The sequence below is a fragment of the Capsicum annuum genome, chromosome 7 (assembly GCF_002878395.1).
Source record: "Capsicum annuum cultivar UCD-10X-F1 chromosome 7, UCD10Xv1.1, whole genome shotgun sequence".
Lineage (NCBI taxonomy): Eukaryota > Viridiplantae > Streptophyta > Magnoliopsida > Solanales > Solanaceae > Capsicum > Capsicum annuum.
This window is the reverse complement of record NC_061117.1, coordinates 126139307-126151406: the sequence shown is the minus strand read 5'-3', so window position 1 is coordinate 126151406 and position 12100 is coordinate 126139307. Positions and strand designations below refer to the sequence as shown.

Below are 12100 nucleotides of genomic sequence, written 5' to 3'. Positions count from 1 at the left end.
AGAGGAAGTTGGAAATTGAACCCCATAAATGGCAGAAACTTGGTGCACCAGGTGTTTATTAGGACACTCAAATATGCTGGAGCTGACAGTATAATGATAAACTTGAATATTATTCTCTACATTTACTAGTCGATATAATAATTTGATCAAGAGGCAGTTCCAAATATGCCCCTAGAAAGCTCAGAAGTAGTCTGTAATTGTGCATACCAGGAAAGTAACTCAAACGTGACAGCGGAGTAATAACACGATATGATGACAATGCTGCAGATTTTGTTGATCAAGAAGTCCAAGAAGGAACTAGAATTTTTTTTTACGGATAGACCCTTTTCGTATTTCATAAAGTAGCAGAATATTTAAAGTTACATCGTACATGCTTCCAAATACTTAGATGATTAAATGCTCTACAAGCTTCCTATGCTATCCCATTTCTGCATTTCTTTCCACCTTAATGGCATATATATATGCCTATTGCTTGTGCTGCTAGGTACCAAGTAAATTTTCATGGTACTACTAAATGAAGCACAAGATGAGGAATTCCTCATGATACAAAATTACTACTAGCATCACATACAGGTTTGACTTTGAACTATTTACCCAATGCTATGAAAAACATCTGAACTCTGAGTTAAGTAATCGGGAGCCTGATCTCTGGCAGCCTTGGATTTTCTGATTGTCCAACTACGGGATGCAACAGTTGTTGCTGCTGCTGATTATTATAGGGGCGGTGGTTGTGCTGATGTTGTCCTGAGGGGTTGTCGATGTAGCCATAATATCTTTGAACAGGCAGACTGTGCGGCTGAATAGCACTAATTGTCTGTGCAGGGGATGAACGAAGGCGTCTGCTTGCTCTCCACCTCAAATACTCTATGAGGAGTGAATTGGTACTAATTGCAATACCGAACCCAGTGAAGGAGGAAAGCAGCACCGATAGGAGTGCACTAACATTAAGCTGCACATTAGCAATTACGCAAATCTTTATGTATCGGTTATTTTTGCATGTGAAACACAAATGGAACATGCCCCCCCACCCCCCGCGCGCCAACATGCATAAGAATAAAGGAAGCTGGGAAATAATATGAGAAATTAAAGAATGAAAGATTCTTACCACTGCATAGAATATATGGGCGAACAGGATAACAATTGCAAACTGAAATGAAGCATAAGCCCATATATAACTCTTGCTGACTGCAAATGGCCAAAGAATGTAATTAAAATTCTAAATAGAAAGACTCATCCTTCCAAGGAAAACAAATATCTAAAGGAGTGTGCAGAAAATGTGAAGGAGTGAGCTAACACAAAAATATGTCAAAAAAAAAAAAAATAATGATGTAAAGAATATAAGGAATAAGCTAACAATAAAAACATGTTGAGTTTCTCAATGACCGAGCTGTTCACTTTCTTTGTTTGCCAGGTCAATTTCACTATACTCAAGTCTGTTGATGGGGCACGTATTAGAGCATTATTAACAGTTTGTCCAAACAGGCTCTTGGGTAAGATAAAAGAACCAATCAGTGAATAGATAAAGCCAAGCAGGCTCTTGGCTAATGGGACAGGACTATTTATCCAAAAACGTTAACCATGAATACTGAAGATCAAAATTCTAATATATCGGTGTGTAAATGCTATCATATACTGAGTCAACTTCAAGTTAGGAAATGGTGAAATTGCATATATGTAATAATTTTTAAATTGCATACACAGTGATTTTACAGTTCATTGCTATTTTGATATCTAAAGAGACAAAATCTAACATGACAGGTTCCTTTGTCTCTCTTGCCACAATTTATTTGGAGGTAAGTGCAAAAGGAGAATTATTGTGTTGAATGTGCATTCTTATCCTACGTTTAAGTTGGAATCATTTTAGTGATGACATCCAATAGGAGACTTAGAAGAGAATAGAAGGGAAAAACAATCATACCCATTGTAGAAGCTATCATAGAAGAAAGGAGCCCTAAAACACAAGAGAAAGGTAAAGAGATAGCAAGGGCACGAGCACCTAAGTCAGACACCTGCCACAATACAAGAAAAGAAATTAATAAATACAATATTCTACATAAAACACAATGTGAATGCAAAGTGAGATATGATCAAAGAAATGGCAGTCGTTTTAACGGGAGTACTGTATATTTGGACAGCTTTAAACATTGCTCCATGCTTTGACATAACTCATAAGAGACTCACCACCCAGTCATTTTTAGAAACATACCAAATAATGACAAGTACAACAATGAGCTGCAGCAATTTACCCCGACACATGATAAGAAAATACCAAACTACTCCGTCTACGCTTTCAAGTTCATCATGTAACATGTCGTTCTATACTCCACTTAAAAACTGAATAACATGAATGCCAAATATGAACACCATGATGGTTATGACAAAGGAATCAATCATAGAATAAATAAAGCTAAAATTGCAATCAGTAACCTACGTTATAGGAGTCGTGTGGTCTTCTGACATACTTCTCTGAAATGTGCACTTTTGATACATAGGGTTTGTGCAGTTTCTGTCAAACTTTTTGTTAAATGTGCACATAAAACCCTATGGCGTTGTTTGGTAGCATTTTAATTACTTTGTATAAAATTCAGCACACCAAGTACGGTGTTTAGTTATCGCTTTATAATCCCAACATAATTAGAACATGTATAAGTCACGAGTCAATTTATGTATTGCTTTATACAGGATAGAAAATGGAATAACTAATACATGAATAATAAAATCATGCATAACTAAACCCCGCATAAATCCAACCAGCAATCAAATGACCAGACTTCCTAAAAAATGTTTTAAAATGGGACTTCTTCTTTACTGAGGTAAACTCCTTAATCCCCCCCACCCCCAAAAAAAAAGAAAAAAATTCAACAGGTTGCACATGAATTTTTTATGTCAAAAAAGATTAATGATAGGAAGTCCTGTTTTTGTATTTTTGAAACTTTGAGGTATTATATGGGAATGTGCCTATTCCAAACAAGTTGCACAAACCCTATAGATTAAAGTACAAAAATAAACATTGCAAAAAGCAGGACAAAAATGTACCACGTTATAAACTAGGTATCAAAAAGGTAACTTGGCCTAAAACAAGTAGTAAAATTTTACTTGGATCATAACAGCACTTTAACTCACATAAGAAGAGAGGTAATAATAAAGAAACAAGAGGAAAATACCAGAAGCTGCTCCAGAAAGCAAAAATACGCAAGCATGCTGACCATGACAAGGATAGGTACGTCTTGCCACACTCTGTTGACAAAAAAAGAAAATGGCAATACCCGAATAAGTGTGCAAACCATTTCCATGTGACACTCATCAACATTTAGAACAGCCTGGTTAAAAGTGCCACCAAATAAATGAGAAACAATTGACACCAATGATCATGGCATAAATACTATTGGGGTACCAAACAAACAATGAAGTGCAGGTCAAGTTTAGTTTGCTGATTTATATGTATAATCTTCAGAAATCAAAGGGTTTAGTGCCAAGCTATAAAAGATGCCAGTTCACCCTTAATGCAGCAGAAAAGAAAATAAGAACAGAATGGAAGAGATGTATAGAGTATCCCAAAGCACAGTAGTCTAATTCTTTCTTCAGTATGTTAAATCTCACTGAATTGATTAGACCTCCTTTCTCAATCTTCAATTTATCTTTACTAGCTTGGGTTGACTGCCTATTGATTTGAATTTCCTTCCTCAGCTGAAGGCGGAACCTAACTTGGACCCATGAGAGGAGTAGACCATGGTCTATACCTTTTGTTGAAGTCTAGCAGCTCGTTCTAGCTCGCCTAGGAGGAATGATTGAGAAGATGAAAACGTTATCACACAATTGCTTGACGTTTTTCTTTTGGTCCAGCTAGTGGTGACTTTATTAGGTTCAAAGAACTCTACGTGAGACTTTAGATTCATACGGCTCCGCTCAAGCTTCCATTGTTGGCGTTGCTATTAACCCACTTTCTATGCATGTACTTTCAACTTGGCCTCTAGAATCTTTCCCTTCTCAAGTCTATGGTGCTTATGTTGCAGGAGATGCCCGCCAAATAAAATTATTTGCAGTTTGCACTTTCCTCCCTGTTGGCTAAAGCAACATGGAAGACGGCACCAAAATTTGTGACTCCACAACATCTCCTTGCCCCCCTCTCCACATCTTCAAGTATCTTATGCCCAAGGATAGATCGAAACTAATTAGTTTAATCTCATTTAAAATTTGTTCTACACTAGTGAAGAAACCTTGTAACTTTTGTCACGTATATTTATCAGACATCTTTTAAGTTTGAGGTTCACATAAAATTCAAGTGAAAGTAAAGGAAGCCACAAAACTTTATCAGCTGGACTTGCCTGTAGCGAGGCACTTCTCTCTGCTGTGTAACAGCTTGGGACCTTCTGGTAGCAGTTGGAGGATTTTGAATTTTCAATAATGTTACAGGGAGGTTTCGTACTTCCTGCTTGCAAACATCACAAATCTTGTTACCCTTAATACTAAACCACTTCAAAGTGCAGTCCTTGTGAGCGAGTGCAAGCTCTCCTTTGCAGCTGCATTCCATTTTAAATGGTTCACTTTCTTCACCAAGTTCAACAAAACAAATTCTGCAAACAGCCTCTTCCTCAGGAATATCTTCCCCAGAATTATCTGTCGCTGTAGATAGCATAGGAGAAAAGCCATTACACTCATCTAGAGATAATCGGCTAAGATGCCACAGAAAGTACTGGAACAAGGAGAGGAGACAGAAGGGGTCATATCCTTTTACACTTAATTATTTACCCATCTGAAGTATAAATAGGCCTAATACGTACATGATTCTATCTACCAGGACCAAATATAAATTAGTAATTGCCATAATTACGCACATTCACCATTCAGCATTATTTATCCTCTTATATGTATACTTCCCCCATTGTGTGGGAATACACTGGGTTTGTTGTTGTTGTTGTTGTTATATGTATACTTCCAACTTCAGATGGGTATGGGTTACTAGGACTCCTTCCTCATGAGCTAGCTTTTGGGATTGAGTTAGGGCCAATATCGATTTCTTTATCAATCTTTGATATGTTATACGCACCTTTACTTTATGACCACAAGATTCAAAAGTATTTTACAGTATTTGGTTTCGTGCCCAATCAATATTAAGAGACATAAAATGAATCAGAGGAAGTAATACTTCTGGAATGGTGTCAAACAGTTTGAAATTTACCAAAAATAGGAAGAGTTTGGTATAAGGTGGGCGATCAAAAATGAGCAAAGAAAAATAGTTATAACCATAAAAGGATGTCATAATTCCCAATACACACAGAGAAACATGCATCTTAGTAGTTGTTCAAGATTGATTGTGTATACAGCTTATTTTCCAAACTCGGGTAACCTTTGCGCTAAACTTCAGCTAAGTACCTACTGAACACCAGAGACAATAGACTCGATAATTGTTCTTCTCACTAATAATCATTTTCGACCCTCGAAACTCATCTGGAACCCTATCAAAATGAACCAATAGAGAAAATTGATCATAAAATGCAATCCTATGGAAATAATTCATTACCTCATTTGGTAAGAGATTCAAGATGTTGATAACTAAAAGAAAGCTGCTGACGATCAACTTACATATGTGAATTGTTACATTAAGTAAGGTGCTTATTCAAAATCAAAAAGGTATATTAAATGATCCAGATGTAAGGAAGAACTAGTTAGTACTGAAGGCTTGTGGCAAGAACCTTTTCAGTTTAGAAAATGATCAAAACAATTTACCATAGACGCACTTTTGAATTCAACCGTGTAGCATTATGCAATTGGAGAAGCTAGTGACAAGTAAGTATAAAATTTGTAAGAGTGTAGCCTATCAACTCCAAACACTCCCGTAAGGCTAGGTGTCTTTTGTATCTATATAGTTGGCATAACCTTTCACCCATAGATTCCCCTGAAAACTTTTTGAACTTTGTTAGCTCCCTAGTACTAGTGTAACCTTTTTGGTTTTTGAGCTAATGTACTATTGTCTTTCTCTAACTTTTTTGTACTATTCTGCATCTTCTTGATGTCATCAATGAAATTTCTTATTACTTCATCCAAAAAAATAAAAAAAATTGTAAGAGTCAGGATGCAATAAAATTTGGTATACCATTTTCTGTTTCTTGTGGTATATCTGCTGAGGCATCAGAATCCGTGGTTGCGCGAACAACTTTGGAAATTACACGGATGAGACCGCCATTCGAATCTGTCCTCCTTAAGCTTCTGCTTTTAACTTGTATAGGCACAGAAAATGAACGCCTCATATGCTGTTGAGCTTCAGGTTTCTGTCAGTAAATAAATCAATAGTACAAATAGAAAAAGTAAGAAAGAGTACACACGAAAATAGTGCATCCAAATAAGTAAATATTAGGACATATGACATACAATTAACTCTGAATGAGCATTCAAACAATTGTCTTCTGCGGGCTTTGCCTCAGTTCCCATTGGTGTCTCTGGTAAAGAGTGGATCGATTTTGTCGTTGAAGAGAACAAAACCTTATTGAGAGAAAATGACCTTGAAGTTGAAGGCTTATCTGAAAGTGGCATGTCTGGGATAATGAGAACTGTCTTTTCGCCATCCAGAGTTACATTTTTTGCCCTAGTGCTTTTCTGTGGAATCAGATTCTTCATAGATGACATGAACTTGGCGGAGTGGGGCCTTGGGGGCAACCCTGATCTGGAAGAGTTGGGACTTGGAACATCTATTCTTGCAAAGCTGGATAACACATTTTCCAAAGATCTTGTAGGTATTTGCAGAGATGAGAGGTTTGGCCGTCTTGTTGACTGCTGCCGCACTAATGTAGCTTCCTCTCTCTCTCCATTCTTTTTCCATAGATGTAAATTTCAGTACACAAAAGACACGAAAAATAACAGAAAAGCAAGAACTAACAAACTGATCCACTACGAGCAGTTTGAGACGCATAGATCATAATGAGTTGACAAACATGTTTTAGTTATCTAATGAAAATTCATTTGTAAGCTGCAACTTTCTGATACGGGTACGATCATGATCAGGGTCCAATGCGTCAAGACTCGAGCTCGGGGGGCTGCCCATCCAAGGAACAAGCTTTGAAGTGTAGAGAACAAGTCCCACAAGCTCCAAAACTGTTCACTGTTCATCCGCCGTTTGCAAGGGTTTTTTAGTCATTTGTAATAAGTTAACCTAGGTATAAATAGAACCTCATTAGGACATTTTTGGGGGATTTTTGGAGAATATATTTTGTAGCCTGTTTGAGAGTTTTTAGCAAGGTGGAATCCTTGTGTTGATCATTTGCTTAGAAACGGAGATTGCTTGGGAATTCCGGTTCCCTTGAGGTCACGTAAGAGATATGTTTAGATTGTGTGTGATATTAAAGGTCCAAAAGTGGAATAAGCTTTTGGGTTGTTAATATTATACCATCCCTTTGTCCATCTATCTATCTTTACTTTCTTGTAATCGTTTGTCTATATCTAGCGTAATCCGTTTGTGTTCTTGTCTTGTAACCGTGTGTTGTTGTTATTGCATCTTGTTCATTAAGTGTTGTCGTTGTTTTAGTGTGTTTTACTCTTGATATCACTTCCCTTCTTGTTCTTCTTGCGAATCCGAGAGAGGTCATCAAAAGGGTTCATAGGTCTTGAACTAGTGGACTGATTTTGGTGTTTGTGTTGTTGTGTTCTTGGGGAGTTTGGTATCATTTGGTATCAGAGCAAGGCTGGTTGTGTTCCTACACTACCAATCTTGGGTTCTCTTGGACGAAAATTCAAAAAAAAAAAGAAGAAGCTGAAAACTGAAAAAAAATTCCAGAAAAGTGCAAATCTGTCCATTTTGTGTTCTTCGCCAAAAATTGTGTTGTTATCTTGGCCAAGATTTGTTTGTTGTGTGTCTAGAACTTGTAGTCTTTTATTTGTTTAGAGTGTTTCTAGTGTTGGTTTCTTTCTCATCAACACTAAAAAGTGTCCAAATCTAAGATTGAAATTGAACTTGTTGAAGTTGTTCGTGTGGCCGAGTTGGATGTTGTTGTTACCTAAACCTTGGCCGATTTGATGATCTTGTTGTAGTGGAGTTGGAAACTGAAATTGTTGTTGTTCTTGGAGTTGTTGTTGTGTTCTTAAGGTTCTTCACCCTTTCATCATCTTGTTAATCCTTAAAGAGCAAACTAGATCTAAAAAGGTGAAAGACAAGCTTGTAGTAGTTGTTAGTGAAAGACTTGTCCCTATCACTTCAAAAGACTTTTCATCTACTTTTCCTTGATTTAAGGACCTTGTTTCAAGGAGAAAGTTCAAATAAGTCAAGTTTTGCTTTTGAAATTTGAACAAAAAGGCTCCAAAACCACTTTTCCCTCCATTAACCAAATCCACCAATTCCAAATTGTATATTGATCAAGACTTGAAATTGGGAAATAAAATTTTGATAAAACTCGAGGCCAATAGTGGACTGCCACGTCACTAAAGTACTGTTCACGCAACATTTTTGAGTTCAAATTTTAGATTAGTTTCATTTTTTTGTTTCCTAGTTTCGTTTGTTTGCTCGACACTAATTGACAACCTAGTAATACCCTACTAGCTTGTAAGTTAGTTTTGTGTACGTTCTTCGTGGTAACGTTGTTTGTTGTGTGCTTTTCTTGTTTTTGAGTCGTAGTATCTTTTTTGGTTCAAGTTCGAACATTACTTATTTGAGTCGTTTCAAACAAGAATCTACTCCGACCTCGAGCCACAATTGGGACCAAGTAACCTCATTGGAGTATAAGCGAGTTATCAACACTTGTAAGGCTAATAGAGTGAAAAATCCAAAGTATGAAAGTGAGGGATTGTGGACTATTTTGAGACGCATTGTGGACTGTTTTGTGACGAATTGTGCACTGATTTTTGCTAATCTTTAATGTGTTTGTTGTTTTCGTGTTGTTTGCTTAGTAGCTCTTGATGGGTACAATGGCGAATGAAGCTGAAATGCCTAGTTGGGTTAAATCCATCATGGCAAGACTTGATGCCATAGATAGACGAACAATGGACAGAATGGAAGGAAGATTGGAAGGGACGGAAGGCTCTCTGTGCAAGAAGTTGGATAACTTGATGGAGCATCCAAGCCTTCCTAATCAAATTCCTATGAGTGGCCATCCTTCACATGAGCTACAAGGTAATCAAACTAACTTTTGCACTCTAGTGAATGAGGATAATAGCCAACTAAGTGTGAATGATAGTTTGTCTTTAAGTGAGCCGAATGTGCCTTCCTTTTGTGATGATAATGTACAACTTGAGATTGTGGATACACTAGTTGATTCACCTAGTGTTGAAGCCATTGTGGAAACTGGTAGTACATTGTCTTATGGAAGTCATGAAGACCAACTTGTGTGTGAAAATGATGATGTTGAACATGTTGGCCGAATGACTAAGGATGACCCTCTAGTTGTTTTTGTTATTGACCATGATAGTATAGAGGGGACATTTGATCATTATTGTAGTAGTATTGGGGTAAGGAAGCGTATTCCCAACCCGTGCCCATGGATACTCTACCCATTTGATTTCGGTGATCATTTAAAGTATGGTGATGAGGATGTCTTTTGGAATGACTTGAATGTGCATGGAATGTATGGATGTCCTCTCTCGGCTTTCAAGTCTAATTGTTGTTCCAAGAAGAGTCTATGTTTTCCACTTGATAAGCGACGCTTGTTCCTTGTTTTTTGTCACACTTATGTGGATAAACTAGTTGATTTTCCCTTGGTAGGGTATTCAGGTAAGAGGGATGTTTGGGTATATGTGAAGTTTGAGCCACCTTGGCAAGATGCTATGATTGATTACACTAATCCTAACCCTCATACCTTGAGGAACTTTTGTTTGCTTGCCCTTCCTATTGCTTTGCAAGGTTCGGATTCGAGGACGAATCCTTTCTAAGGAGGGGAGGATGATACGGGTACAATCATGATCGCGGTCCAATGCGTCAAGATTCGAGCTCGGGGGGCTGCCCATCCAAGGAACAAGCTTTGAAGTGTAGAGAAGAAGTCCCACAAGCTCCAAAACTGTTCACTGTTCATCCGCCCTTTGCAAGGGTTTTTTAGTCATTTGTAATAAGTTAACCTAGGTATAAATAGAACCTCATTAGGTCATTTTTGGGGGATTTTTGGAAAATATATTTTGTAGCCTCTTTGAGAGTCTTTAGCAAGGTGGAATCCTTGGATAAGGTGGAATCCTTGTGTTGATCATTTTCTTAGAAACAGAGATTGCTTGGGAATTCTGGTTCCCTTGAGGTCACGTAAGAGATAGTTTAGGTTGTGTGTGATATTAAAAGTCCAAAAGTGGAATAAGCTTTTGGGTTGTTAATATTATACCATCCCTTTGTCCATCTATCTATCTATCTTTACTTTCTTGTAATCATTTGTCTATATCTAGTGTAATCCGTTTGTGTTCTTGTCTTGTAACCGTGTGTTGTTGTTATTGCATCTTGTTCATCAAATGTTGTTGTTGTTTTAGTGTATTTTACTCTTGATATCACTTCCCTTATTGTTCTTCCTGCGAATCCGAGAGAGGTCATCAAAAGGGTCCATAGTTCTTGAACTAGTGGACTGATTTTGGTGTTTGTGTTGTTGTGTTCTTGGGGAGTTTGGTATCACTTTGTCTAGAACCTTTACTTCTGAAGAGCCGTGGATATTTCAAACACAGGATAGAGATTAAATATGCTAAACTGAATGACAAGTATAACACAAATACTAATAGAGATTAGCAAAATGAGACTCTATGCCTTCTTGGCATACATATCACAGTATATCTATACACTGGCATGGTATCGTGGAGGATTGCTTCAGACCTTCAATAGAGACTCTTCAGTCCTCCTTGATACCATCACAACGAGTATTTGTTTCCTTTTCTTTTCTTTCAACTACTTCATAAGAAGAATAAAACACCAACTACACCTCAGTCTCATACAAGTCAGGATCGGCTATAAGAATCTCACTGACTATATTCTCCTTTAAATTCATCTACTTCATAAAGCAACGAAATGCAAAAGGAACCCATTGAAGCTCCAAACTAGCTTAAGTAATTAAATCTCATAAAAATCTCAAACCAACCACTTCATCAAGTCATTCAAACTCACTTATCAAAAAGGAAAAAATAATCAAATCTGTCACATTCCAACTCCCACCACTTGATAAATTTCACATCTTTCCTTCACCAATCATCAAATAACATTAAATTCAAGAAAACCCCATAATTATTTTTTTAAAAAACCATTTCTTTAGCAACTTTATGCACACAACCACCCTGACCAAATGAACAAAACCCCAAAAAAAAAAGATAAAAAGAAAAGAGGGAGACTTACTGGATTAGAATGAGCAGAAGAATCAAATTCAGGTGATGTTTGATGCATTTCTTGAACAGAATTCTCCATTTCCAGTCACTAAACAACAACCCCAAATCATAAAATCATTGGCATTAACTAATTTCTGTAGTTAAATTCCATGTATTGCACTATTATCTAGTGGCTTTTTGCTTAATTGCTTTAGACAGCAATGATGAAAACAAGAAAAGAAAAAAAAAAGAAAAGTAATCTTTTTTTTGGATTTTAATACTCCTATACAACTAAATATTTTTGTGTTCTTCACCCAAAAGAAAAACTAGTATCTAGCTTTGTAGACAAAAAAGGCATTTTTACCTTTTCAACAACTAAAAAAATAAGATTATTTTGTTTGGATTGTACTATGTATTATTACCCGCCAACTTTATTTGGTTTTGCCAGCTGAGTTTAGATTCCTTCTTATTATTTGTTGAATTTGTTTTAAATGAGCAAATTTTTATTCTGTTATTATATTTTTCTTTTTGTCGCTTTTTGTCATCCGTTCGTTACTGTAGTTTGACTGTTTTTGTCCACAATTAGCTGCCACCCACTTCTGCAAATCCATGAGTTCCTTCTTTTTTTTTTTTTATTTTATCACCGTTGTATATATATATATATATACACACATGTATATCTATAATATATTAAAATTGTGAATAGAAGAAAATGATTTAAATTTTTTGCCCTTTATCAAAATTATTTTTTTTACATATTTCCTTTAATTATTAAAAGTTTAAAGAGTCCTAAAAACATCGAAAAAGCAAAATATATGATAAATTTAAAATATTACTCTACTTGATTTCTTTTCAA

General features: G+C 36.5%; 1 protein-coding gene across 1 annotated transcript; it reads right to left on the bottom strand.

Annotated features, from left to right (window-relative positions):
* Window positions 1-294: 294 nt before the first annotated feature.
* Window positions 295-11728, bottom strand: LOC107854433. The gene is made up of 8 exons (XM_047393709.1): window positions 11276-11728; window positions 6370-6807; window positions 6095-6269; window positions 4326-4623; window positions 3165-3237; window positions 1919-2009; window positions 1106-1185; window positions 295-949 (listed from the first exon to the last, which is right to left on the bottom strand). Exons 1-8 carry the CDS (start codon window positions 11342-11344, stop codon window positions 626-628), a joined length of 1548 nt encoding a protein of 515 aa, XP_047249665.1. The 5' UTR covers window positions 11345-11728; the 3' UTR covers window positions 295-625.
* Window positions 11729-12100: the final 372 nt, after the last annotated feature.

Bases quoted from the DNA above. Each gene is read 5' to 3' on its own strand.
- LOC107854433 (XM_047393709.1), bottom strand. From the start codon at position 11,344: ATGGAGAATTCTGTTCAAGAAATGCATCAAACATCACCTGAATTTGAT. The intron at 6,270-6,369 runs GTATGTCATATG...ATTTACTGACAG, and splicing joins ATGCTCATTCAGAGTTAATT to AAACCTGAAGCTCAACAGCA. The intron at 1,186-1,918 runs GTATGATTGTTT...GGCCATTTGCAG, and splicing joins TATGATAGCTTCTACAATGG to TCAGCAAGAGTTATATATGG.